The 27,023-nt window shown below is 50.3% G+C and overlaps 11 protein-coding genes across 11 annotated transcripts; 4 read left to right on the top strand and 7 right to left on the bottom strand.

Moving 5' to 3' along the window:
* Window positions 1–330: 330 nt before the first annotated feature.
* On the bottom strand, window positions 331–1,617 carry BU24DRAFT_346844 (NAD(P)-binding protein; the record flags this gene model as incomplete). The annotated part of the gene is made up of 2 exons (XM_033523505.1): window positions 331–1,471; window positions 1,556–1,617. The coding sequence occupies 2 exons, from the start codon at window positions 1,615–1,617 to the stop codon at window positions 331–333; spliced, it is 1,203 nt and encodes a 400-aa protein (XP_033384157.1).
* Window positions 1,618–2,706: 1,089 nt separating this feature from the next.
* Window positions 2,707–3,513, bottom strand: BU24DRAFT_492015 (uncharacterized protein; the record flags this gene model as incomplete). Its single annotated transcript, XM_033533870.1, has 1 exon — window positions 2,707–3,513. The coding sequence occupies one exon, from the start codon at window positions 3,511–3,513 to the stop codon at window positions 2,707–2,709; it is 807 nt and encodes a 268-aa protein (XP_033384158.1).
* A 591-nt stretch (window positions 3,514–4,104) lies between these two features.
* BU24DRAFT_321135 (MFS general substrate transporter) lies at window positions 4,105–5,441 on the bottom strand (the record flags this gene model as incomplete). The annotated part of the gene is made up of 2 exons (XM_033522928.1): window positions 4,105–4,614; window positions 4,671–5,441. Coding segments are annotated over 2 exons (1,281 nt in total), but the record flags the coding sequence as incomplete, so codon positions are not given.
* Window positions 5,442–6,446: 1,005 nt separating this feature from the next.
* BU24DRAFT_462043 (uncharacterized protein) lies at window positions 6,447–7,442 on the bottom strand (the record flags this gene model as incomplete). The annotated part of the gene is made up of 2 exons (XM_033531951.1): window positions 6,447–6,561; window positions 6,613–7,442. 2 exons carry the CDS (start codon window positions 7,440–7,442, stop codon window positions 6,447–6,449), a joined length of 945 nt encoding a protein of 314 aa, XP_033384160.1.
* Window positions 7,443–7,863: 421 nt separating this feature from the next.
* On the top strand, window positions 7,864–8,985 carry BU24DRAFT_422124 (uncharacterized protein). The gene has a single exon (XM_033527902.1). It carries the CDS (start codon window positions 7,966–7,968, stop codon window positions 8,854–8,856), a length of 891 nt encoding a protein of 296 aa, XP_033384161.1. The 5' UTR covers window positions 7,864–7,965; the 3' UTR covers window positions 8,857–8,985.
* Window positions 8,986–10,098: 1,113 nt separating this feature from the next.
* Window positions 10,099–10,857, top strand: BU24DRAFT_480536 (uncharacterized protein; the record flags this gene model as incomplete). The annotated part of the gene is made up of 1 exon (XM_033533128.1): window positions 10,099–10,857. The coding sequence occupies exon 1, from the start codon at window positions 10,213–10,215 to the stop codon at window positions 10,855–10,857; it is 645 nt and encodes a 214-aa protein (XP_033384162.1). The 5' UTR covers window positions 10,099–10,212.
* A 4,225-nt stretch (window positions 10,858–15,082) lies between these two features.
* On the top strand, window positions 15,083–15,925 carry BU24DRAFT_185596 (uncharacterized protein). The gene has a single exon (XM_033521667.1). It carries the CDS (start codon window positions 15,217–15,219, stop codon window positions 15,688–15,690), a length of 474 nt encoding a protein of 157 aa, XP_033384163.1. The 5' UTR covers window positions 15,083–15,216; the 3' UTR covers window positions 15,691–15,925.
* A 191-nt stretch (window positions 15,926–16,116) lies between these two features.
* BU24DRAFT_347527 (uncharacterized protein) lies at window positions 16,117–18,356 on the bottom strand (the record flags this gene model as incomplete). The annotated part of the gene is made up of 5 exons (XM_033523527.1): window positions 16,117–16,371; window positions 16,438–16,990; window positions 17,240–17,804; window positions 17,889–17,946; window positions 18,042–18,356. 5 exons carry the CDS (start codon window positions 18,354–18,356, stop codon window positions 16,117–16,119), a joined length of 1,746 nt encoding a protein of 581 aa, XP_033384164.1.
* A 3,428-nt stretch (window positions 18,357–21,784) lies between these two features.
* On the bottom strand, window positions 21,785–23,464 carry BU24DRAFT_422127 (uncharacterized protein). The gene has a single exon (XM_033527903.1). It carries the CDS (start codon window positions 23,079–23,081, stop codon window positions 22,212–22,214), a length of 870 nt encoding a protein of 289 aa, XP_033384165.1. The 5' UTR covers window positions 23,082–23,464; the 3' UTR covers window positions 21,785–22,211.
* A 737-nt stretch (window positions 23,465–24,201) lies between these two features.
* BU24DRAFT_422130 (general substrate transporter) lies at window positions 24,202–25,483 on the bottom strand. Its single transcript, XM_033527904.1, has 2 exons — window positions 25,126–25,483; window positions 24,202–25,051 (listed from the first exon to the last, which is right to left on the bottom strand). Exons 1-2 carry the CDS (start codon window positions 25,414–25,416, stop codon window positions 24,431–24,433), a joined length of 912 nt encoding a protein of 303 aa, XP_033384166.1. The 5' UTR covers window positions 25,417–25,483; the 3' UTR covers window positions 24,202–24,430.
* A 221-nt stretch (window positions 25,484–25,704) lies between these two features.
* Window positions 25,705–26,851, top strand: BU24DRAFT_185713 (uncharacterized protein). Its single transcript, XM_033521668.1, has 3 exons — window positions 25,705–25,971; window positions 26,038–26,334; window positions 26,419–26,851. Exons 1-3 carry the CDS (start codon window positions 25,916–25,918, stop codon window positions 26,768–26,770), a joined length of 705 nt encoding a protein of 234 aa, XP_033384167.1. The 5' UTR covers window positions 25,705–25,915; the 3' UTR covers window positions 26,771–26,851.
* Window positions 26,852–27,023: the final 172 nt, after the last annotated feature.

Raw genomic sequence — 27,023 nt, forward strand, 5'->3', positions numbered from 1 at the left:
ACGTTGACTGTGCCAAACCTCAGTAGAGGTGTCAATAACTCTGAGTCGTAGATGGTAAATCAGAGAGCTAGATCACATTTGTCGCGGAAGTCTCCGCAACAATAGTACGACATGAAGGACATGAGGCTGATGGCCGCGTAGCACGAATCGGACATTGCTGTTTGTGAAAGGCCGCCGTCTCTCTGAAGGCGGTTGAAAAATTGAAAAATTGAAAAATTGAAAAATTGAAAAATTGAAAAATTGAATTTCTTTTAGCGAGATAGTGCAAGCTGAACGGTCAAGGGCTGCCGAAACTTATTCGGAAAGGCTATTACAACACCGGCGATCCGCTCATAGTTGGGTCGGGAACTTGGTCGTCTCGATCTTCTCTGGGTACTGAAGGCCGCCTTGTCGCCTGACCTCGTCCATTACCTCCATGATGACCACGCTCTCCTCGAGGCCCTCATACTTGCCCTCCTTTCGGCCCTCAAGGAACGCAGTCGCTGCCTCGTCTGCCTCCCAGAACATGCCGTGGCCCTCGCCTTCGGCGTTCTTTTGTCCACCGAAACCGTTGTACCAGCCGCTGCCCTTGCCTGGGCCAGGGAACTCCCAGTTCTTCTCTTCGACGGTTCCGTCCGCGAGGATAATCCTAGTGCGCGAAGGGCGGAATGCAGGAGGGAAAACTTGGATCTCTCCCTTTGGTCCCTGGATCCTGATAGAGGCGGTATCGTGGTTTCCACCAGGTGCGGTGGCCACGCGCAGCGAAGTGGTGGCCACGGCATGTGCCTCTCCTCCGAGCTCTTCCGGTCGAGGGAAGCTGAGAACGACGGTGGAGGTCTCGTCGGCGGCCTTGGTTGCACCATATGACTTCAATGCTGCAACGACCTTCGGCTTCTGGCGTGCAGTCTCAGGCTGTGTGTGGTAGAGGGTCTGGAACACCCAGGTCAAGCTGTAAATGCCCAAGTCGAGCAATGCTCCTCCGGCCAAATCCGGGTTTACCATACGGTGCTTGCCGTCCTTGAAGTTCTCCTCGGGGTTGAGCGCCATGCTGTTATCCGCGAGGACACGGTGTAGAGGCCCAATGCGGCCGGACTTGATCTGTTCGCGGACGTAGATGGAGAGCGGGAAGTAGCGCGTCCAGACAGCCTCCATCAAGAAGAGGTTCTTCTCCCTCGCCTTATCCACCAACGCTCTCGCCTGTGCCGCGTTCACGGTGAAGGCCTTCTCGCACAACACGTTCTTTCCAGCCTCCAAGCAGAGCATGGCATTCTGGTAATGATGTGAGTGTGGTGTGGCGACGTAGATTATATCGATGTTGGGGTCCTTGACAAGCTCCTCATAGGAACCGTAAGCTTTTGCTTCAGCTGGTGCGCCAACATCCTTGAGAAACTGCTGGGCGCGGGGTGCAGATGAGGATGAGGCGGCAGCGACAACGGTGTGCTTGACATGATGGACGCCGCGGGTGGCTGGGTCGACAAGGAGATCTGTTGTACTGCAAATGGTCAGCTCAAAGATCGGAGAATTTTGTGTCCTACGATACCCCTCCTGGATGAATTAGGGACGTGGGGGTACTCACAAGGTTTGGGCAATGCCACCAGTAGCCAAGATACCCCAACGGACAACTTTAGGAGCAGACATGATGTATCAATTGGCTCTGTTTCTTCTTGTTGTTGTATGTGCGTGGTCGATTGAGAGATTGTTGTTGAAGATATCTTTCGAGGTATAGAGGGGCTCTGAGCTAGATATAGAGCTACTAGATATAGTGCCGATGTAGGCGGAGGGTTGGATTTGCTTGCGTCATTGTAACCTTACGAGGTAGGCCAAAGTTAGGTTGGGATGATACGAAGTGGGAAAAGAAGGGGATTGTTCCCAACATCCCCCGCTATTCAGGAAACACATCCACTAATCCTGTTATGGTTTAGCGACTGAAAGTACTGTTAACATTTCCAGATATGGAAACTCCGACAGCGCCCTTCCACGTCTTCAGACAGCGCCTCAATTCCATGAACAACTATCTAAGTAAAATATCTCCACATTAGATGACTCGTCCTGCAGAAAAGTCTTTGTTAACCCCGAAAACCTGCAAGTTTATAGCTGGAGGATTACAAACCAAACGTTACAGTTCCCTCCCCAACCGATCGTATCGGCCATCATTTCCACTTTCAATCTGGGATCAGAACCTGCCAAACAGATGCCGACAATTATGCCCCCACCGACAGGCCTGTAGAGCACGCCACTCTGAAAAGATTCCCAGCCAGATGAATGAAAACATCGGCATTAGCACTACTGGACAAGACTGGGTGACAGTCGGAAATGGGTCCTGGGATAATACCTCTATCTTTGCCGCGGATAAAGTGCTTGAATCCGGCTAGTCCGGATAGAGCATGAGTACCTCCTCCGCTGGCCTCCAGAACATGAACATATTTCCAATCATTCAAATGTAACCCTTTTTCTCAACCTCAAGAATGTAGTACTGATGATTGATATCACCGTTGCGTCTAATCATTCGAATATTTCAAGCGCTATCATTCGGACGTCGCTGGTAACGTAACACTACTGGGATCATTGCTCCCAAGGACGATGATATCAATGTGTACCTAAGTACATATATCCTAATCCAATCGTAAATCGTAAGGGTGAGAACTTCCCAGCCTCAGAACCTAAACTTCCTGAAAAAAGAACCGAAATCGAACAGTACGTATGGAATGTTTAAGAACACAGATCCGATCAATCATCGCCCTCCTCCAGTGACCCCTCCAACCCCTCCAACTCACTACAGTACTCAACCTCAAACCTCCTCATCAACTCTTCAAGCTCTTTCCTCGCCTTCTTAATCTCACCTCTCACTTCCTTCTCCATTTCAAACTCGGTCTGTTCGATAACGTCGCAGAGAGCCAATTTGTGCACCAGCACGTCCGTGAAATGCATCGCTGCGATCCGAGCGACGTTGTCGTATGCTTCGATCCGCTTGATGATCGCGTAGTACTTGGCCTCGTCGTTCCCAGAATACGCTTTCCTGAGAATTTCTAGTTCGAGTTTTATAGTCTCGAAGAGGGAGATTTGGTCGTGGAGGAGGTCGAGCCGTTTGGAGAACATGGAGAGAGTGCCGCGGAAGTTGTTGGAGTTGAGTAGGTGGACGAGATCGAAGGTCTCGCGGCGAGGAGAATCTTGTCCGGGGTTTAATGGTGTTGGAGGATGCGAAAGCATGGAGTATTCATTGGTATCGCTGCTGGTTTCTCGATTTCTATTGTGGGTTGGGATGGAAGTGTGGCAATACACTGGAAGAGTATTTTCTTCATCATGCGCTTCGTACGAATTTGCGAGAGTAGGACCATCAACTCCTTGGAACTCATGTATCACAGGTAGGTCGTGCCTTTTCGGTGGATGCCTCTTCCTTTTCTTGCCTTTCTTCGGCGATTGCTGTCCCGAATGATGGTTACCGTCGGCGACGGTTGTCGACTGCTCGACTGTTGGCTCCCACTGCATGTCACAGTGGGGCGTGTCCATCCGTTGGAAATCGTCTCGCACTTCCATTTTCAAATTGATTTGTGATGTTGTTGCACAGATGGGGATTGACAATGGGAGGCTGCTGTTTGTCTACACTGTGAAGTGAAGTGTTGCCATGGTGACCGGGTTTCGCAGCAAACAGCACGACGTCATATTAATTGAATTAGGATGACATTGGAAAAGAGAAGTACGGAGTGATTCATCTCTTCACTATGGAGCAAGAGATACGCACAAGATAGGGGCAGATGTGGAGAGTTGATGCCCTTGTGGATCGCGATTGATGATGGGTCGCGTTGCACGACGTGTGAGGACGGACTGAAGATGTGAGATCTCACATTTTCGATACATTCGCTCATAGTAATTGGATGGAATGAAATGTATTAAGCGCCATAAAATACATTGATAATCGGAATCTCTAAAGCTGTTGTATTTCTATGACTTGACTTTAGGTGGACCTATGGCTTCTATCGTGGCCCTGCCACTATGATGCTCCTCCGCTAGAACAACGACCATACGCTTATTGAATCCTACGCGACCATTGAAACTGTATCGGATGCGATAATAAACGCCACTAACGCTGCGCGTCTCAATGCACAATGCCTCTGTAAATCACAAGCCCTAGCACTTCTTAACCTGCCTCCATCCATGCTTCCGCACTCTTGCCGCGACTATCAACCCAATGCCCACAGTCTGACTGGCACTACTCCAACATATAGGCGCGACATATCCTCCCCCAGCTCTCAGCAACGCCCCAGATATCGGGCCGCCCACGAGCGCCGAAAACCCAATAACCGTAAACGCCATCCCAAGTCGCGTACCCGTCTTCGTAATATCATTGCTATACGCCGCGACGGTCGACGGAAACAGGCCCTGGAACGATGCGATGAGAATGCCATAGATCGTCACGTATGCGTAATAGGACGGTATTGAGTCTATGGCGAGCCATGACCAGGAGACAACCAGGTTGGACATGAGGCAGAGGATGAACATGTTGATGACGCCGGTGAACCGGTCGGCGAGGTAGCCGGGGATGATGCGCCCGGGAACACCGGCGCCGTTGATGATCATGACGAGGTTCAGAGAGGCATTGTAGGACATGTCGAGTTTGTCTCTGGCGAACGATCCGACCTGAGCCTTTTTGTTAGCAGCGCGTTCAGAGAACCGAAGGTTGTGAAGGGCCTTACATAGTAGAAGACAAAATACACTGGTGCCATGATGAAGAGCATACCACCAATGTGCAGTAAATAGGGAATATCTGTGAACGCATCCATGTCAACGATTGGCCCCGTCTTCCGCGGTGGCAATCGAGGTCTCATAAAAGCAATAACCACAGCAAGGCTCACGACATTGACGAAACCCAGTACCCTCACCGTCCAGCCAAATCCAATCCTACCCAAGAGCTGCCTGACCAGAATTGGGTATACAACGCCGCCCATGGAGTTGCCGCTCGACACAACGGCCAGAGCGAGACCCCTTCTTTTAGCAAAGTAAGTGCTCACAATGCCCATTGTCGGGACGAAGAATATTCCTCCTCCTATTCCAGTGCATATTCCCTGGGTTAAAAGCAGCTGCCAGTAGTTATGAGACACGCTCATTGTGAATATTCCCACGAGTTGGATCGCAATACCGATGATGACGGTTGGTCTGAATAGTCCTGCATCTAGTGCGCGCCCGGAGAATATGCTCAGTGCGAACAACAGGCAGGCTTGTGTACTGCCAATCCACGATATGGTTGACGGCGTCTGTGGCAGAATGCTTGCGTAGTACGTTTGGAATGCTCCGAAAGAATTTACGAATCCCCATGTATTCAAGATCGCCAACCAGGCACAAATTACCTGCGTCCAAGCCTGTATACCGCCATCGGGAGGAGGACCAGGAGTCAGCGTGGATTGCGTTGTTCGATGTGAAAGTGTCCGTTCAATTGCATTCTCTGCGATGGATTTCGCTTTGGCAAGGGGTGACGTCGATGCATTGGGCGAAGAGATGGCGGTGTTTTGGTCTGAACGGATATCCAATCTTGAGGTCTCGTCCATGATTGTTCAGATTATTGTGACTATGTCGCGAATTTCATCCCACAATTGCGACACATATTGGTTTTGATCTGCCCTTGTTCCAGTCATACATATCTCTGAGTCAATGATCAGAGGGAAGAGATTGTCCTCTCATAACTAGGGTGCCAGGTGCGAAACTACTCGTACCTATGGTATCCACTGATACGGCTGGCTCATTTGCCGAAGGACCGAACAGATGTGGGGAAGGGTCCCATTTTCCGATAATAAAGTACGTTGTGGCGGTGATAACTGGTAAAACTACTGCTAGCAACGCGAACCAACGCCAAATAGGGTGAAAGCGTGGGGATATTCAATGCGATCGACAATCTTCAGATTTTTCATGACGATGAAGATATTAGAGATTAAGAAAAATACGGAGTACTCAAGCACCATTAAGACAAGCATGGAAAGATCGTGAGCGCCAGTTAATGATAGAACTATGTTGTTCTACTTCGGTCCCAGCACTTGTTCCAGAACGTTTTGGATAGCTTATTCCCGGCAGACAGTCCCGTTCGGATATTTCCCCCTGGCTAACCATTGTAGGCCATTGTAGTGTAACAGTCATAATGATGGAAGAAAATATCTCCTTACATTTCTCTTCCCCCGCATTGAATGTTTCATTGGTGATGGTTGAGCTTGTTGTTCACCGCATCAAGCATCGCTTCGACCTGAACCTAAGCTCGCCGTTGGCGTCCTTTGTAGCTTCAATCGAAGTCGGAACATCACGAATATATCTAGATGAACTAATACGTCTACATCTGGGCCTTTCCTACCGACATGATCGAGGCGGGATTGGCTCATCAATGGAGAATGATCCGGCCGCCACGCCCGAGGCAGGTTCAGGGTGAACTTATACCTTATCATTGATATGCTCAAGGGTCCGCTATCGGGATGCGATGTCTTTTTCTCTCATGGCATTGAAGAACGTGCAAGATACACGAGATCCTGCTCGTGGCTTCCAGCCACATTGTATCTCCATCTCTGCTCCTTCGAGCTCCATGCCCTCCTTGGCAAATATGCCTCACTGGGAAGTATTAGCTTACGTGGATCACTAATTAGTCGGAAGGTAACGAACAGCAAGTAGTAATTATCCCGGTGAAAGGGCATCTCGTGACTGGGCGGTCCTGTCTTTTCAAGAAATGCATCCATCTCAGATGCAGCTTCTTCTGGCGTCATGTCCACGTGTTTCCGCTTGTTCCCCTTGTTTGCATTCTGGCGCCTTATGGCACGCACTGTGCTTTTCAGATGTGTTTCCAATATCCAAGCGTGCCAGAGCGAACTCTCTAACGCCTTGCGTACAATTCTCGCATTCCGATCCAGCAATGCCTCATTCCATGCCGTCGACTGGCCACGTGGTATCATGGTAATGGGTTCATACGAGTCCAATTTATCCTGCCAATGCGCAAAATCAAGCGCAACGCATAGGTTGTGCCATAGAAGTATGCACGTTACACAAGTACAGACATATTGCGGATCAGGTCTTCGGATGTGCTGGTATGGATTTCGATGTATAGTGAGCGACTTCTGCCGGGTTGGTTCCCGTAGAATCATTCGCATCGAAGGCTCAATATCGGAGAGGAGTCGCGGAAGCTGAAAGCATTGAGCGAGTATGGCGTATCGTCGCTTGATAATCTTGTTGCCCACGATATTGGCATTCCCGTTAACAACGGCATTGTACCGGTGATTCACGAGTGAGAGATTCAGAACATCGCTAGGTAGGAGGTACTGTAATACTTCGAGGACAAGCTCCGTGGGTAGGTTGGTCAGACTCGGTTTTTGCCTTTCCTTCGTTTCGCGGACCGTTTTCTTGCGGTTCATGCGCGCTGTTCGCTTTGATTTGAGCGGTATCGCTGCCGTAACGTCGACGAGAGGCTCGTCATCATCGCTAAAGTCTCGCGGCCGCATCTTCGCAAGGATCGTGTGTAGCAAGCAGATTTGCAACTTGTTGAATCCAGGCAGCGACGGAAACAAATCTTGGGAAATATATACGTGCCAAGAATCTCAACCGCGGGGAAGCTCTCTCTCCCATCAACCAATCATGAAGCATGAACTCCGAAGTGCATTGTTTCTACAGCGGCTATAAACATATAGTCATACATTTTGACGATGAAATACTCACCTACGTTTCACAGTATCTTCTCAATATCGAAGCATTATCGACTTTATTCTATTTGCTTCCGCGTCTACTGTTTCCCTGCTTGATGACTTTATTGTTGGTGACAAACTCCAAGCTCTGAACGCCACCTATGCTAGCCTATGTCGGTTAGTGTTTTAATGACGTTATTAATTCTGAATTAGAAATCAACCTTCAAATCATACTTTGAGACGAGATTTAAAACCTCGGTAGTCACCCATAATCATTTCACGCTTCTTCAATTAACTCAGAGTTCTATTTCTTTCTTTAAGCCACTGAGCCAATACATTCATCATGTCCAAAGCAATTTTTAAGCATATTGATACGACTAGCTACACCGGCAAGCCGTGGGGCAAGGTCGATGGTGGTGGCACTTCTTTCGAACAGAAAGATTATGAGCGGGAAGTCCATGACCTGCGAGGTCAGGAAGACAAGTTCACGACCGACAACTCGGGCTTTGCGGTCTACAACTACCCTGCTACAGAGAAATTGTTCACCGATGACGCCGCGGTGCGAGGCGGTTACTACGCAGAAGTAGAGCAACTGCTCCGCGCCAAACTTCCCGGAATCAAGAAAATTGTCATATTCGACCACACCATTCGACGGAGAACCAAGGATTCACCTCGCCAGCCTGTACAACAGGTGCATGTAGATCAGACTCCAGGAGCAGCGGAGGTGCGTGTCCGGCGCCATCTTCCTGCAGATGAGGCAGAGGAACTTCTGAAAGGCCGTTATCAGATCATCAATGTCTGGCGTCCAATTGAGAATCCTGCCTCCGACTTTCCCCTTGCTGTCATTGATTGGCGTTCAACGACTGAATCGGACTTTGTCCCTACGGACCTCCTCTATCCAAGGCGGGACAGTCAGGATGCCGACGATGATGACCGCGGAAAGGAGAAATTGCCATCAGCGGAGAGCAGTAAATCGACCGATGGCTATGAGGCCAAGGGCGAGACACTTGGTGTTGCGGCAAACGATTCCCATAAGTTTTACTATCTCAAGGATATGACCCCGGATGAGACTATGCTCTTGAAGTGCTTTGACTCGAGAGGCGAGGGTATGGAGAAGGGCAGAAAGGGATTGGCACTTAGGACCCCACACACAGCATTTATCGACCCCAATACACCCAAAGATGCACCAGGAAGGCAGAGCATCGAGGTCAGGTGTCTAGTCTTCTACGATTAGTTTACAAGATGAATTCATGGGAGAAAAAATAAGGGTTACATATGCATGAAATGTTTATTAGCGATTTACAATTACAATCTCAATGTCTACTGCTATCATTGCTTTATGTTTCAATTACAACAGATTCACTCCCCACTTATTGTCATATTCTACCTGTCCAATTTACCAGCATCTCTGGGTCATCGCTGTTCCTGAGTGACAATTATAATTTGATCACCAATATGTCTCCCTAGCCCGCACATAAGCTGGCTTGAGCTTCCTATCTTTCCTTTCTCTCATCATCAACGTTTGATAAGTATGGTCGATGATACAAAATGGACGTTGAAGATGAGAAAGGCAACGTCGAGAAGTTCTATGTCGAACACTGGTCACAGAAGCTGGATGCGAAACCTCTGGTCCTTCTGTACGGGTGCTCGGGGCGCTTTCTAGAAGTCTGACTTGTGCTTGAAGTACTGAGCGTACAGTATGATACCTATATGCTGTTTCATGTTATCGTAGGTGCAGGGTAGAAGGTAAAAAATGCGGCGTGAATCCTTCATGCGATGATTAAGAGCCTAGATTTCGAGCAGTATGTCGAGCAAGGAGGCGATGTTTAATCTCAAATTGCGGCATTGCTAGTCAACACGTACAAGGAGGCCATTGGAATTCTGATCTGAGGATATTGAAGAGAAAGGTCATCAAGCGAGGTAGCAAGCGCTTTATCACGCCAATGACTGGAGCCGCTATCATGAACAGCACTCGCCCGGCAGCCATCGGCGCGATGCTACATTCAAACCCCATGGCTCTCCTCCCTAGGTAGGTCGAACTACAGTTGCTTAGAATCGCATCGGATGTCCTAGCATCACATTCATAGGATCGCCGAAAAAAATCTCGAATGGCCTGAGGAGGCCCCTAAGTCTCGATGACATCTTGGCTCCTACTCTCTGGAGTCGTTTACTGAAGCCGCTGTGCGTTGCACGTATACATGATACAGGGCAGACACTTCATAGCTAAAGAACAGCCGGTGTAGTCCGTTGAGACTGTACTTAAAAAACACGGACAGGCAAAGATGGTGTAGGCTTATAAAAGAACTATTTGATTTCCAATCTCTATGTATACCGTTCACTCCATGATGGGATCTTCTCCCGTGACAATGGTATCCAATTTGCTCTCGATAATATCTATACATTCAATTTATTGGCGGCGTAATTAGTTTTACAATAGCAATATAGCTATAGCAGTGCTTTGTTATTCAGGTTTCACTGACTTTCGGCCCACTGAAACATCGCAATTCATCTAACGTCTCTCCTTAGCACGAGAGAAATAATTGCTGGACCAGTACCGCGACCATACTCTCGAAGGGAGAAGAGTATCGAAATGCCAACCTCCCAGAAGACACGACAGGTTTCGACGAACGACCCAGTAACAGGACGAACCCCCTCTTCTCCCCTCAAGCCATCGACGCCCTCAAACGCGAGGCCGCCAGTCGACAGCAAGCATCGTGCCTCCGCATTCACCGCACTCTCAGCGCGCCACTGGCAGTGCGTCCACCTCGCCCGACGCAAGCACAACACATCAAATCAAACATCCGCCATCTCGATATCCACCTTCGGCGCAAACGCGAACCTCATACCGCACCTCGGCCTCCCCGCGCGATCATTCAGGAACCACATCCACACCCTAGTCACGGAATTAGATTCCGTGACTCTGGCACACTCGCCGCTATGCGAGTTCGCGAACGTCGTCAACGGCCACATCCGACACGTCTCTACGCACGATACATTCAACCTAGGACGCTGTATCGTGGCGCAACCTGACAAATCAAAAATGAAGCTTGACTTCAATGCCACACCTGGGTTGTTCATTACGAGCGGGTGGTATCATTTTACGTTGTACGATGGTGCGGCGCTTGGTGTGCCGACTACGTTTGTCTCTCCTGTGTCTCCGGGGCCACCTTTTGATGTGATGGTGTTTTTCGTCGAGTCGAGTCGAGGGGTGGAGATGGGAGTGTTGGTGCCGTGATGAGTTTGTGGGCTTCGAGTGGGGAGGTTTTGGATGCGGATGAAGGGTATATTGGAGTGTGTGATGTGGTATAGAGATTTGGATAGTGTCGTAATTCCTACATCGCTCCTGATGAGATCTGAGCCTGTAACGCCGCCTGCTATAAATAAGATAGTGGTCTTGTGAGGATGACTTTTGTTGCGAAAAGGTACAAGTTACCTGCTTGCACATGAATCAAAGAATTAGAGGTTTGTCTCATGGTAGTGGTAGTATTCCATAGTAGAGCATAGTCTCACTATAAAAGTATGTTCCTAAGACATAACACCACACCGATCAGCTCCCCAGCAGTAGACAATAGAAACACCCAATCAGAGGCAAATACACAACCCAATAGGAAATCTCCGTGATAATACCAGCTGTCATTTCATCCCTGATACCACATTGTGTTGGGCGTATCAGTAACAAGGGGTGCGACAATAACGCTGCACAGATCTGGGCGCGAAACATGAGCACAAAGAAACAATGACATCTTACAAGTAACTGTGACAGCTTCCACCCATTTAAAGCACGATAAAGGAAAAAGTAGTAATATACGTATCTCAAATATTTGAAAGTATAAATGATTTGCGTAGCCTACTACCTGAGGGTAGGAAAAGGCAGCCATCGTTCACCAAGCTATTGTAATATCAAAATCCCAAAATAAAATCTCATTCCAAAAATTATACTTAAGATATCGAAAAAAAAATCTTAAAATTATCCCTCCTCGTTACGAGCACGACTCAATTCCCTTTCAAATACACAGACGGAGTAAACATTGATCCACTCACTAAACATCTCCCTTCCCTCCCTTTCCCCTCGGAGAAACACAAAACAGCCAACGCTCCCCCCTCCCAAGACCCAACACCCAAGACAAACAATCGAAACCAAGCAAGGGACAACACCACACCGTGCCACAGATCCGGGACAATGCGCCCCTCCTCCACTACTGCGCCGAAGCTTTCACTCGTTACCTATTGTGAAGGTCAAGCTTTCCTGTCCCGAAGACGCGGAACGCATAGGTTATGACGATTGTTGTTTAGCTGGTTGCTTGGTGTTTGGTGTTCGGGAACCCGGGGTAGTGGGATGGGGTCTTGTCTCCCGCGCCGTTGGGATGTGGGGGACGGGGGAGGTGGGTGGGATGTGACTTGTGTACCTACGTTTCGGCTTTGGACTTTTTTGTCTTTGTGACTATGGCTTAGATATGGTGATGGGTGGTGGTGGTGCATGTGTGAGGGTGGAGCGGGAGTGGTGAGATTGGTACTCGGAGGATGGTGACAGCACCAGGGGCGTGTTACGTTACTAGGGATTGTGAAGAGGGATGGCTTGGTATGTGTTTAGCACGACCAAGGGAATTGATTATGTTTCATTAATTGGGAGATGTGAGGTAGATGTGATTGCGAGGTCGAGTGGCTTGCTAGGGAGGTGAGAGGTTGTCACTGCCAGAGTCTCATAGAGCAGGAACAAGCGACTCCCAGGGAGCATAGCACGACGTCCAAAAATGCAACATCAAACACAATCACCACCGTGATACTACAACTCTTACTCCCTCATCCTTTCCATCACTATTCCTCCTCCACAAAAGTTGATATACTACTAAAACCACTCAAGTAGTTAGTCTTTCCCCGCAAACTTTGATCCACAATAGTTCGCCTCCTGTCAAACCAACGATCCGACCCCAGATTTTCGTTCGCCACCAAAGGCCAACCCATCGACGATCCACAAAAAAAGAAGAAGAGAAAACTCCACTTTCTTCCCCAGATCTACACGACAGACCACTTTTTTCCCTTCAATAATGGTCTGTGTTAACTAAAGTGAACGGCGACCTCTCCGCACGCCATCCCCACAGTCCATCTGAGGGCCCATCCTACCCTACGTTACCTGGCACCAAACGAAGGCGAAAGAAACTATGGAGTAAAACCACTAGTTACCCCATATTACGAAATTCAAACCTTTCCCCAACCCATCGTGAGGCCGCCACACCGCCATCACCCATTATTTCTTCCCCAATAACAACTACGTAAATCCCATCTGTTCATTCATCAAGTGTTAGTCTGGGGGCGGATGGCTGTTAGCGAACCCCCAGACAAGAACGTTGTTTTTTTAACCCGCAGGTAGCCGAACGCCAATTGCCTTACTCAAACACGACCGCTTGCCGACCGACCGACCGAGCAAACTAGGCCGTCAAAAGCAAAGAAAAGAGCGAAAACGAAAGAGAAAAAAAGCCACTCAGCAGATCCCCCATGATACCTCGTACTACATTACCATACCCGCACGAAGCCGCAAGACCGCTCGCTTGCACCCCGCGCGGCGATCGGCCCTAGCCTGGCATTGTGTCTGGGGATCGGATGAGTTCCAAAGAGAGTAAGGACGGGTATGGGGATGGGGATGGATGCAAGAGGAGGGACGTAGTCCGAAGGAGCACACGCGTTCAAGACTGTTCGATCTATCAATATGTCTTGTTCTAGTTGAGGTAGGTGTACGCGTATGCGCGGTGAGCGATTTGAAGGGGATGGAGTCGACGGACATTCTATCGTTCGCTCGCCCCCGCGTCTTGCGATATTGACCCTCTCGCTGTGTAACGTCTACTCTAGCCGAAGAAGGAGGATGGAGAAGGGGACATCATGTGTTGGCTGGGACGCCTGAATTTGGTGATCATGATGATGGCCCGTGTCATGACTGCGATGTTTTGACTGTTCTCGTCGCTCTCGCATGTTCGAATTACTCATCGGATGGTAACCTTACGATGCGCCACGACACGATCAGATGCAATATTGAATCGCAGTCATACGGCGTGGTTGAACGAGCAGCAGCGTCCATCGTCGTCCAGGAGAAGGAGAAAAGGGAAAAGGGTGAAAGCTTGTCGAATTCTCATAATTAGGCAAAGGGCACAGCAAGGCAAAGGGGAAATTGTGGAAGAATCGGCTTCCTAATTCACCCAACGACCCTCTGCCATACCAGACATCCCAGTCGTTTCCCAAGAACGGACTCACCCAACCGAAATCTCGTGCAACATCCAATAAACGACGCCTGCATTCCTGCCATGTTTCGTTCCCCCTCCGTTTAATTATTCAATAGATGATATCCCATCGTCTGTCTCGTTTGCGCGTTGTAAGATTGCCAACGGACGGAAACCAATCTACCCGCTCGACCAAACAGATCAATCATTCTTCTCGTCCCGACCTTTCGAAGCTGAGCATGACGTTGGTCTGTCTATCTATCTTATCTCTTACAGAAATGTAATCATTCAGCTGACGATCACGATGTACCTCGTATGATTGTCGATGGTGTGGTGTGGTGTGCAAATACACAAAGTCGGATTGGAGGGGAGGGATCCCTGTAACACAGTTGCAAACTTACTGGGACTGGTACGCATTAACTACTTTGTCGGTCACACGTGCGTGCCATCCATCCATCAAGCCCGCCAGATCCATGCCCGCGGGTGTTTTTGAGCTTGAGTGGTGGCACTCATGTCTTAGCCACTCTAGTTGCTGTACCTAAGGCAAGTTGACTAGCTGGGAACCCGAGGATCGAGAAACCGAGTCCTGCGATCTGACTGGTCGGAATGGGGGGAACGAGAGGGAGGGCAGGAATTGTCCAATCTACGAGTAGTTGTTCTACTATCCACTTTGTATGGAGGGAATAGGTGATTACTCGTAGATCATACGAGCAGATACTTCGTACAGACAAACAACTATCGGACACGACCGAGCATGGTTTCTTCAACGACAAGTATCGCGATCGCAAGCCAAACCAAAAGGCGAGACTTATGCGCAAAAGTCACTCAACTATGTACTAGGTAGTTGCTACGTACGCCGCACGCGCCCCCTGCCCTACCCTGCCCATACCTACGTCTCCCCGCCGCCCCGCGCCGTCGCATCCTCCGAGTGTCCTGGCGTCTGCGCATGGCATGCTTACTCCCACCTCCATCCATCCTCCGTCTCTGTCTCCCTCTCTTCCACCAAGAGACGAAAGACGAAAAATCCTTCACGTCTAGCCTACCGTTAGACAACTACATAGTTACTTGTAATTACAGAGACCTGACTCAGGTCCCTCCGTACCTTGCCTTAGCTTAGCCCCCAGCCCTTCGACACGCAGAGCCTCCTCCAGTCTACCTAATCCCAAGCGTGATCCTTTTTTTCTCTCGTGGGCTAGTCTACCTAGTAGCTCGGTGGAATTTGGGTATCCACAATGGGGAAAGCTAGAGAGTTGGAGATTAGAGGGTCGGGGTTCTAGAATGCTTTGGATGGGCGTGTATATGATTATACACGCCGACTTGCTCTCCAGCTCTTATTCAATGCGAAGTTCAAGGGAGAAGGAGGGGGGGGGAGGAGGTGTCGTCGGATGATGATGGGGTTGGTTTGGTCTTTCACATGTCGCGTGTGTACTGCGCGCAATACTATTCATGATTTCCAATGTCAATTCAAAGCAGAAACACCATCATCTCAATCACAGGTAAACAATTCACCAAAAAAAAAGGCAATAATTAATTCCGCCATCCATTCCGCCTCTATTTTCGCAATCCCATCTTCGGATCCCATACTATCCTCTATCTTTCCCTTAGCACGTAACACGTTCCTATCATCGGAACCAAACAATGCCCCCTCTCCCCCAAACACACAACGTGCCGACAGACCGACCGAACACCACACCACACCACGTATGAAAATTAAGGGACCCCTTGCCATAGTTACCACTCCGCGCACGCTCGCTGGCTGGCTCCCTGCAGCGCGAGACCTGCCCGATGGGGGAGTACGTCGCGCCTGGGCCCCTTGTCCTCAGTGTTTTGGAATTTGTTGTTGCGTGGTGCGTGTATAATTGTGTGGGTGGACGTGCGCGCGCGCGCGCTATGGGGTGAACTAATGGTGGTTGTTAGTGGGCGGGCGAAATGGCGTGGTTTTGTGCTGTTGTTTTGTTTTGCGATGCCCTACGGTGGTGAGCTATGGGACTTTTGCTTGTTAGTTGTTGTAAGGTTGTCGCATGAGATACTTGAGGTAGAAGAATCACGTGCATGGAGATCAAAAACGAAGTGTAGACATGAAGGAAATGCCATTAATAGTATGTATAGAATGGTAGCGAGGTATCTTCATCGACAATCAGATCCGTCGGTCCCAAAGAGACCCGTTTCTTTCCCCCCCTCAGCGCGGAGACGCAACATGTGTTATAGTATAGAATTTGTACACAGTTAGGAATAACGGCATGACAAGATAGACATGCGGGCGCGAATATATACTCGCAACGCGCTTAGAAGATCTTGTGCATCCAGTGCTTCCAGGCGGGCCAGTGCTTCATCTCCTCGTTCTGCTTGTTGATGTAGTCCCAGTCGAGCTCACGGCGGCCCGTGTCGAGGTCGATCTGGTCGAGCTTGAGCCAGCCCTTGCGCTTCCAGATGTAGCCGCAAGCCCAGAAGAAGAGGACGACGGGGGCGGCGAGGTAGGACTTGAAGAAGGCCTCGGCGGTTCCGACCCTCTCGCCGATGGGGGAGACAGCGGTGTAGAACTGCAAATGAATTGTTAGTGGAATGTTCTGGCTGTGCGATCTAGGTTGGGGGGAATTTGGACATACCTGAGCCATGAGGACAATGACGATGAGGAGAAGACCCATGTAGGATCCGTAGACGCCACCGACGGCCTTGAAGGGAATCTCGTCAAGGGAGCGGCCCTGAATAGCCCAGGCCTGGCGGAAACGGATGTGGGAGTAGCAGATGGAGCCCCAGGTGAAGAGAGCGGCGAGACCAGAAAGAGCCAAGAGCCAGGCGAAAATCTCGGGACCGGCAGCAGCCAAGTTGATGTAGGCAAGAGCACCCATGATCAAGATCAAGCTGACGGACATGAGAGGACGGCCAGAGCGGTCAATGTAGGCGAAGATCTTGGGGGCGTAGCCCTGCTCGGCGAGGGCAGTGAGGGTACGGGAACCACCGTAGACACCAGAGACACCGATGGAGATAACGGAGACGAGAATGACGACGTTCATGAAGCTGTCGAAGCCCTTGAGTCCGGCATCCTTACCGACAATGACGAAGGGAGAGGCGGTGACATCGATGTAACCGGATCCTAGGAGACGCTCATCATCGCTGCTGACGAGGAGACCGACGAAGAAGAGACCGAGGACGTAGAAGCTGTGGAACAATGGATGTTAGGAAATGCTTTCTTTTGGTTCGGTTGGAGGATCCAATGATGCGAATGACGATAAGTGATGCATGCGGAATTGAACGAGGGAGCTTGCCACGTTGTGCATTGTGGGGTAGGTGGTGGATTGTGTGGGAGTGGGAGGGGGTGGGCAGCGCGCTTGCTGCAGGATGCGGGGTTGAAGGCGGGTAAGTGTGATTGGGAACTGGGAACTGGGAATAAGAACAACAACGACTTACAGAGTGATTCGCCAGAAGACCTGCTTGACAGCTCCGGGAAGCGACTTGAGAGGGTTCTTTGTCTCGGCGGCAGCAAGACCAACAAGCTCCGTTCCGGAGAAGGAGAAGGCGGCAGTGACGAAAACGGAGCAGAAGCCCTTGAATCCGTTCTTGAATGCACCTGGGTCGTACCAAAGACGGGCGCCCCAGTATTCAGAGTACTTGCCGTTGCTGGGTCCTCCACCGAGAACGCAGACGAGGGCGATGATCATGAAGACAACGGTCGCGCCGAGCTTGAGGCAGGACGACCAGAACTCTTCTTCGGCGTATCCAAGGGTTCCCCATATGTTGATCAATATGATGAATACCCAGAAGACCGTGATGAAGACAGCAATGTTAATATTGGAACCCCAATAATTAACCGTGATGGCGGCGACAGTAAGTTCAAGCGGCAAGATGACGGCCCATTGCAAGACGTAGTTCCAACCCATGGCGAAACCCCAAGAAGGATCAATGAAGCGAGCGGAGTAGGTATAGAAACCACCAGAGACAGGATACATGACAGCAAGTTCACCGAGGGCGTAGACTGCGAGGCTTGTCAGCGCCAGCTACGAAAGCCAAGATCGCCACAGAATCAGCCAAAAAGGTTGGTATTCTGGTTCAAACTTACCGACGTTGAAGATCATAACACCCATGAGAGAGAAATCAATGAGAACCGAAGCAGGGCCCTGTCTCGGATGTGAGCACGAAATCAATCAAACTGGCACAATGCCATGCTTTGGAATAGCATGCACTCTGCTTTGAAACTGGATAAACAACTTACACCAGTGTTGAGAGCACTGCCAGAACCGACGAAGAAACCAGCACCAATGGAGCCACCAATGGCAATCATGTGCAAATGGCGCGTCTTCATGGACTTGTCAAGCTCGATCATGCCTCCCTGGGGACGCCTCTGGAAGGACTTCAAGTTCAACCCGTTACGGGTGTAGAAGTCCTCCTGGTCTCTCCATTGCTCAACGACGTTGCCAGCAGAGTCGACCTTGGGAACGACAACCGCAGAGCCACGACGCTGTTCATCGCTGGGTGCAATACCCTTCTCGTAATCCGTAGCCGGATTCTTCTCGTACTCGGCAGCCATGATAGGCAGTTGTTCTGAAATGTAAAAAGAGAATGAACGGTTGGAAGCAGAACAAACCAGACCAGATCCCTGGGAAGCAGCCGACCTTTATGGGACTCGAGCAGCTCGCGCTGGATGATCAGCGGAGGGGGGGGGTGTGGCTCGAATAATATCACGGAGCACCCGATGAGAAGGGACTCTACACATTGCGACTTGGCACAATTGCCTCCCCCCAGACGCATCCTAGCCGCTGTATAGATTATGGCACAGTCTCCCATTGGTAGGTTTTGGATGTAACGGCAGGGCCATTGTTGGATCAAAGGAGCCGCCATGACACTAGGCATGAATGCATTTCTTGGGGATCTTGGCCCAAACCAGGTTAGAAAAGGCGACTGTCTTGGTGGGATAGCTTCTCGAGGAGACCAGGTCGGCGGTGGCACGGAGATGTAACCCATTCCAGTATGGGCCGTCATCCTGGGGTACAGTGGTCGCTGGCCGACGACCCAAGGCACGACAGCTCTGCGATGGTTCTTCTAGAACATAGCTAGAATGGACTGACCGCGACGCGACTGGCTACTGGTGGCTACCACTGGCTACGGACTGGCTACAGCAGGAAGAGCATTGCCTCTTGGCTAGAGGGTAAGATTTCTTTGCACATGCCTCTTTCAGTAGAGAAGATGCTTACTGGCGCAAAAGCCCAGATCAGGCTGCTGTTGCGTGCGCGCTGTGCGTCCGTCGCCTGCTGCGCCCAACGAACGGGAGTTGAGATGGCATGAAAAATAGGCGATGGCTCGTTATGGTAGGTCTAATGGGTACTGTAATGTGCGTGTGTGGCATGTGGATGTGGATGTGGATGTGGATGTGGCCTGTAGCCTGTAGGGTGCCCGGTGTATGGCGGACACTGTAGGCAGTGGAGCGGGCTCTTCTGCGGTACTACGGAATATAACGATACAAGCATAGGTAGGCATCTCTACGCGTCTACGGTAGGCAATTATCGTGTATGGGCCTACATACAGTACCTACCTAGGTAGAAGTAGTCTGGACTACTGGGCAATCACTTAACGAGGTGTTTATTGCGGCGTAGGAGTTGCCAAGTGAATTCGCTGATTATTGAGATTATCGTCCATGATGGAACATGAAGAGAAGAGGCCCATCCATATTTCCAAGACCCGGATCAAAGACCGTTCTAGTTCGTCAAATTGCCCGCTGTACTCCGTGAGTAGTCGTAAGATTATGGACTTTTTTCTTAATTCTGTCTTGACTCTTCCCATGTTCCGAGCATGTATTCTTAGTCTCCGTTTTCCAATGCATTCTTAATTTGTATGCGCATTATTCCAATGTAATAGGCATTTAGGTACAGATCAACAAGTCACAACCCACGGAGTAGACAAATCAGTTAGCTACTCGTACATAGGTGCATACAGTTAGCAAATAACCCATGGTAACCAAATCTAAAACACCCATACCATAGCCATACCCTACCTACCCTATCTTGGCTACATGATTATTGCATACGGTCTACCCCGGACTTCACGTGCTCCCCATTCCAGTGTCATGGTTACCAGCTGCCTGTTGAGTTCTAGTGTATCCGCTGCATTCGGTGTCTACCGCCGTTGGTTCTCGCCGTCTAGAGTGTAGCGTCACCCCCTAACTCTTTACCATCTCGTATGCCAGTTTCAACTCGACAATCCCCGCCTGCTCAATTCGTCCCGCCGTGGGTTCGTGGGAATCGTGGCGCGCCAGATGTCAATTTCTCTTACGCGTTTGCATTGGCATCATTCCCTCCTCTAGTCTCCTCCAAAGTGTATTCCACCTCGCGCTACGCTCCGCTCCTCCACAGCCTCCTCTCCGCGTCCACTCTAGGAGTCTAGCACCGTGTAGTACACTTCGTGATGGCCTCGGTTGCTGGCGGCCAGACCATAACGCAACACGCAACATGCGGAGAAGGGCCTCCCCTTCGATCCGTCTGGGGTCGGCGCATGTCCGCTGTCTTCTAACAATAAGCCCCGTCGTGATGTGTGAGGCGTACCTAATGCTGCTGCTGCCGAGATGTCATTCGGTTCGAAGCGGTATTATCTTAATGGAAATCGGGGGTCCGTCAATTGCCATAATCATCTAATGCCAAGTAGGCAGAGATCGGTGGCCGTCGCTCACTCCTTACTGTGTCAAAAAGTCTTGTGTATGTGTGAGAAACCATATCTATGGTAGGAGGGAGGTCGTTATCAGTTGCGTGGGATATAGGGTGGAACGGAGTGGATCTTAGAGGATGGCTTGGGCGTGGCACTCCATCCAACAGAGCCGCACCTTTAACTGCCTTATCAACTTCAAGTGGATCGCGACGGACTGACTGACCGGCCTTGTCAAGTGGTAGCAACAATGCAAAAGAAAATCCAATTTCAAAGTCTTGAGAGGTCTTAATTAGGCAATGCCAAAATCCTTACAATAGATAATTCACGATAATTGTATACGGTTCCATCAATCATAGTGCTTCATTTCTTGTCATTCCATTATCTTTTTTTCGCTCCCAACATCCACTTATCCCACATCCAATATTATCATCAATTGTTGAGACATCATTCTTATCATTGCGTTCCACCAAGACATTCCCAACCATTCCTTCAATCATGTGCGCCTTTTTCTCTCTCTTTTCGTCTATTCCAACAACCGTAGCATCCAATGACGAACCATAGTTGAATGGTCAATGAACCTAATGAGCTACGGCCGCCACAAACGTCAAGCGACATGGCTGTTCTGACGACCATCCACCACCGCGACTCAGCAGTATCAGTCGTGCTGCCCTGATCGATCGAACCATCCAGGGTCATTCTATCCTGATCGCCCGCCATCATCGCCACTCCGCCTCTATCTCCCTCCAGTAGTAGTACGCAGCAGTCCCAAGTTTGAACCCTATGGACATCATAGCATGATGATGAAGCGCAGCAACGCAAATCGCATGTTACTCCCTTGCCCCCATCTCATCCTCTCTCGTCTTGTCTCGTCCTTCGCGCGCATAATCCACGTCGGGCTTAGTTAGCAAACTCTCCTAACTATCAACAACAAACGAAATGAACTTCGTATTGCCCGTGCGCGGCATTGAAGATCCACCACAAAAGCCAAATCAAATCCTCCGCTGCGCTGCCTACCAAATCCAGTAGTCAATCACACGCCATTCCAATACCTTGGCGAATTACCTTTCTCACTTACTACAGCTGTAACAAGTAGGTATGTAGGTGTGTACAAGTATTACCGCATCGTTTAAATCGCCTATCTCGGTTCACGGCCGGCCTCCGTTCGTACGGGGTTCCAACATCTGCGCTTCGACAACCGACCGAGGTTGGCATTTTCGAGACCTTTTTTCATGCAATGCATGCAAGGTCCATCGTTGCCATGTGTTAACCTTGCTGGCATGCCTAGGTACCTAGTCACTCCGTGTGCTTTCTGTCTTGAGACTTTTATTTCTGGATATCTTGTGAATTCGGTTGTGGGTTTCTAGGTATTGTACACAACACTCGTTACAATGTTGATCTCTCGCCAGATCCCGCTCCTCTTCCTCTTCCTAACTTACGAGAACTACTAACAGTCTCAATTACAATTACCTCCTCCACCCGCAAGATGTCGTGTCTTTAATTGCGCGCCTGCGCCCATCGCAATGGCACGAAGCCGACAGAATAGAATCCATATTTACACCTCTCCCCGCAGACTCGCGATCCTCACCTCGCCTTAAGTATTACATCTCTCCATCGCCATGTCCACCCCTTCGTGTATCAATCCCTTCGATGCATACCATAACATGCAGCACATTCACAAAAGAAAATCAAGTGGTCGCGTAATAAAAAGTAGAGAGAAAAACAACAACACCCATCCCCCTTTTCCTCTTCAACCCCCTCTCCTGATACTATCGATCCTCGTCCCAGACCACCTTGCAGTGTCCTCCGCGCCTTCTACCCGCAGTCCTAGCCTCCTCTCAATGATGCTGTTCCTCAGCGCGCCGCTGTCGCGCTTGAAGTTGCCGAAGTGCAGGCGCACGGGGGAATCGACGTCCCAGCCGAGCTTGAACGGCGACCTCGGGGGCTCGATGTGGAGTTCCTCCGACTCGCACGTCGAGTTGCAGCGGCTTGTTGTCGAGCTCGGGAGGGAGAGCGAGGATGAAATTGAGGAGGAGAAGCTGGTGGATGAAGACGTGGTGGAGGTTTGAGATTGCGAAGAGAGGGAGATGGAGGAGCAGCGCGTGAGGCGCAGACACGGGGCCTCGCGGGGGAACATCCAGCGCGGGGAGAGCAGTGGCGAGGGGAGGGTCAGCTCGAGCGGTGCGTAGCTGATGCCGTTTTCGCATTCGAGCTCCTCGATGTCTTCCTCGTCGGACTGCGGGTCTTCCATGAAGGATTGCGGCGAGTGCCAGGGCGTTAGGACGCCGGATCCGAGCCGCGATATCGTGTCGATTTCTGTGTCTGCCTGCGTGGATTGGGTCGCTTGCGACGACGAGCGGTGTCGTGATGAGGTCTTCTCGGCGAAGATGGCCATCCGCGATAGTTGAGACTCGTAGTATGTTGGGCCTGCTCGGTGCTCTGGTTCAAGGGGTGTGTCCGGCTCGAAGAATGAAAGACATGGGACCGGAGGGGCGTCGAAGTCGGCGTCTGAAGGCACGAATGTTTTCCATCTTGGTGTTGGGGGGCGCGGTGCCCTCCATCGTCGGAGGATCTTGAACTTGGAGGGTCGTTCGGGTGATGATGATGATTGTGGATGCATTATGATGGTGTTTGGAATTGATGTTGTTCGAATTGATGCGATGGCGAGAGCGTGTGGTAAAGCAGGTAAGTGTTTGGGAAACGTCTCGACGGCCTGCGTCCAGCAAAGACAATTGTCGATAATGACTGCTGCGCTATGGGTATAAAACTGATTAAACTTGGTGAAATGTGAAGAGAAGTGGAAAGGTAGCTAAAGGAAGGCTGCACGCATATATGAGACTTGCTCAAGAAAGCTCGTGGGTCCTGGTGGCCTTAGAAAGAGAGAAAACAATAGTTAGTAGGAAAAAAAAAACAATAGCTCCCCAGGAGACGTGACGTTTCGGTCGAACAATTGAGGTTGGTGAGAAGAGAATCAAAGTTTGGTCCAGGAGGCGAAAATCAAAGCCAAAGGGCAGGTGGAGAGAGTAATGGGCCTGGGGGAGCACCCATAACCTTTTGCGCAATGAGCATCAAAACCCACAAAATACCCGATTCTGAACCACTCCAAACACCGAATCTGGACCATTCTGATCGACCACCACTCACGATGCAGGTCATGGTGGAGCAAACACGCCTCGCCCGCAAGGTTCATCGCTTGGGATTGCCCGACGGCGCGTTGGAACCGGCCTAGCGTCACTCAGGGGCAACCTATTTTCGGCCATCTCCCTCTGCGCCGATGCCCGAATGGGCTCTAAGCGTCCCTGAGGAGATCAGTTGTGATCATTAGATTTAGAATTTATCGAATTGAAGGAGCATGAAACATGGCCTCGCCGCGGAATTGCCTTTGCGGGTAAGGCTGATCATGGCCATTGTTTCAAACATGACGACATGGGCTGAGAGCTATGATCGTGTTTGTTTGTGAGTTTGTGATTTTCTTTTTGGGGCTTCAATTGGATTTCCCCCTTTCGTATCGTCGTTCGGTTTCCGAACGATTCGAACTTTGACGTTGGGTGCCGGGTTATAAACCAACCCAGCGCCTTTATGCACCGTCAGACATGCCATCCTGTCGGTTGTTATCTTGCTGGGAGTAAACGTGGGATTGCATGGATTGGATCTTGATTGGAAACTTCCGATGAGAGGAGTATGCAAGTATGTTGACCAATGGCATTTTAAATTGATCACATAACAATGTTATTGTTGTTATAATTCCAAGAATCCAACCTATCTGGCTCTGGCGTCTCCCGGGGTATGCGAATGCATTATCTCGGGAATTGGGGAATCTCATGCAACCCGCTGACCACGCTAATGTTACTCCCGACAACATCCCAACGATTGTTGGGAAGCTCCACGGTATGTAACAAACAGAAATAACACGATTCACTGACGCTTGTTCTCAATCAAAACCCAATCCAATCCCACCGCCATTTGGACCTAAACTGTCGGGTCTACATTAACGACCTTTCCGCTCTCCGTCATCTCAACCCTCACACGCTGGGTGGATGCCTTCTTGGGGTTAGGTGCCTCGAAGATCTCCTTCAACTCCTCCAATGTCTTGCCGGCAGTCTCGACAAAGAAGAAGAAGATGATGGCCATCTCAACAACGATCCAGCCAATGTACACGAGGTACAGCTTCCAGCCAATCTTCTCCATGCCGACGGAGATACCGTAGGTGTTGACGACCATGGCAATGTTGAGGAAGAGGAAGTTGAGACCGGATCCCTTGGCACGGGTGCGGTTCTCGAGGCACTCCACGGCGTAGAGGGTTTGCAGAGGCGTCCAGCCCCAGGCGAAGAAGATGCCGAAGAGGTAGATGGATACGATGGTTCCGTAGGCGAGGTCGTTGCTGGGCTTCGCGGTCGCGGTGAAGGCGGTCAGAAGAACGTAGGAGAAGAGACCTCCGGCGAGACCGCCGAGAAGCATCTTGCGCCGGCCCAACTTGTCGAGGAGAGTGGCTCCGTACATGGCGGCAAGCATAGAGAAGATGGGGTTGATTGCGTTGATCAAGAGCTGCTTGTTAGGGTCGGTGATACCGGCTTGCTTGACCATAGCAGGCTGCCGTATTGTCAGCTCCGATTCATGCAAAGCAATGCATCAAAGCAAAAGAGAGATTGTCAGGATTGACTTACCATGAAGTAGGAGACGACATTGTTGCCAGACCACTGTCCAAAGAAGGCCATGCTGATCACCATGTACAATCGGTAGCGAGCAGCCTTGGTGTTGACCAGCTCGCGGAACTCCCACCAGGGATTCTCGTTATGTGTGGCGGCGAAGTCATCGGTGATTTCCCTGATCTGCAACTGGACGATGGGGGCGTTCGCATCACCGTCACCGTGGTATTTGGCCATGATGGCAATGGCCTCTTCGTGGCGCTCCTTGGAGATGAGCCAACGGGGGGATTCTGGGAAGAACATGATCATGGCGGCTACAACGCCGGGGATACCGCACTGTACGACTGTGGGAATACGCCAGGCCCAGGAGGAGTCGGGCATGTGATGGTTGGTACCGTACTACGCAAGTCAGTATCAATGCTGTGTTTCGGGATAAAGTGGCCACCTACAGTTGTCCAACCTGCCAAAATGTTTCCAACCCACCTAACGGTTCATGTTAGACACTTCGCCCACGATGTACGCATACGGGAAGATTTACCAGAAGTTGTTGTACAATCCTGCCATGGTACCACGATACGCTGGATGCGCAAGCTCAACAGTGTATGCCGGGCCAGCAGCGGAGGCAATAGAGGCACCGAATCCAAGGACGAAACGTCCACCGATGAATTGACCCATCGTATTGGCGGAAGTCTGAACTCCAGTACCAACCAGAACCAACAAGCAGCCAACCAAGATGCACACTCGGCGGCCGTATCCGTCGGCAAAGAAACCACAGAATGGGAATGCAGCAATCTGTCCAAGGTTGTAGATGATGAAGATAATTCCGGTCGATGAACCCTCGCCGCTCAAACCGAAGGATTTCTGGTACGACTCCATGGCATTAATCGCGCCCATCAATGATGAATCAAAACCGTTCATGGTAGATACAAGGTATCCTAAGAGAGAGGATCAGTATCCAGCAATGGCGAATGAACGACGATACCGACCAATCCCCATGATGAAGTACAACTGCATCATGTTCCGAGAGAGAAGATTGGGCTTCTGGGCCTCAACGGCAGCCGCTTTGGTACGTCAGTATGTGATCGCAAGTTGTTTACATTGTACACTGACCAAGGCCAACCGATGCCGCGTTCACCTCCTTGACTTGCGTGGCGCCATGATGAGCATCATCACTAATGGCACTCGTCTGGTGCGTAACATTGTACTCGTTTTTGTCCATGTTGAACAGTTCAGTACAGCCTGTGTTATGTTATGTACAAAAGGAAAACCCACAACGTGGACAGTATGAAGGCCAAATACTGAGGAGCGCAGATCTTTGCACACCCGGGCGACTGGTTCATTATATATGCCACCCTGTCTTGCATCTTCACCCCAGACAAACCCTAGAAAACCTGGATATGCCCTCCGCATTTTACTAGCCTATTTTCCTGATGATCATTCTTCCTACAAAGTGCCGCACATTGGGCCGACGTTCACACCACGCTTTGGAAAGGGGCCAACGCTTTGCTTGCGGCGATGGTACCAATTCAAGAAAACCATCCCCTACAAATGGCCAAATCTTTTCAGCAACATTGAACGGGCTAGTTCTACGCTCGAGCTGGTTGAAACAAGCTCCAGGGTAAGGTTCCTGATACAGAGCGGACAGCGGAAGAATTCCCAGTAGCGAGTAGCGCAGAGACGGAAAAGGAGAGGCTCCAACGTCTATCCTGAATCAATTGTTCAAATTTTTGCGTTTTGGTCGAGTCGTAGTATGAACTAAGAGAAGGCCTCGGCCTAGGCAATGGCTGGGCATCGATGTGGAACTGGTGAGGGACTTGTGGAGGAATGGAGAACCCAGTAGATGCAGTAATTAACCTTTGCGAGGTAACCCGATCGGGACTGGCTCTCCGTCGTGGGAGCAGACTGCCGATGATACC

The sequence above is a fragment of the Aaosphaeria arxii genome (genome assembly GCF_010015735.1).
Source record: "Aaosphaeria arxii CBS 175.79 unplaced genomic scaffold BU24scaffold_4, whole genome shotgun sequence".
NCBI lineage: Eukaryota > Fungi > Ascomycota > Dothideomycetes > Pleosporales > Aaosphaeria > Aaosphaeria arxii.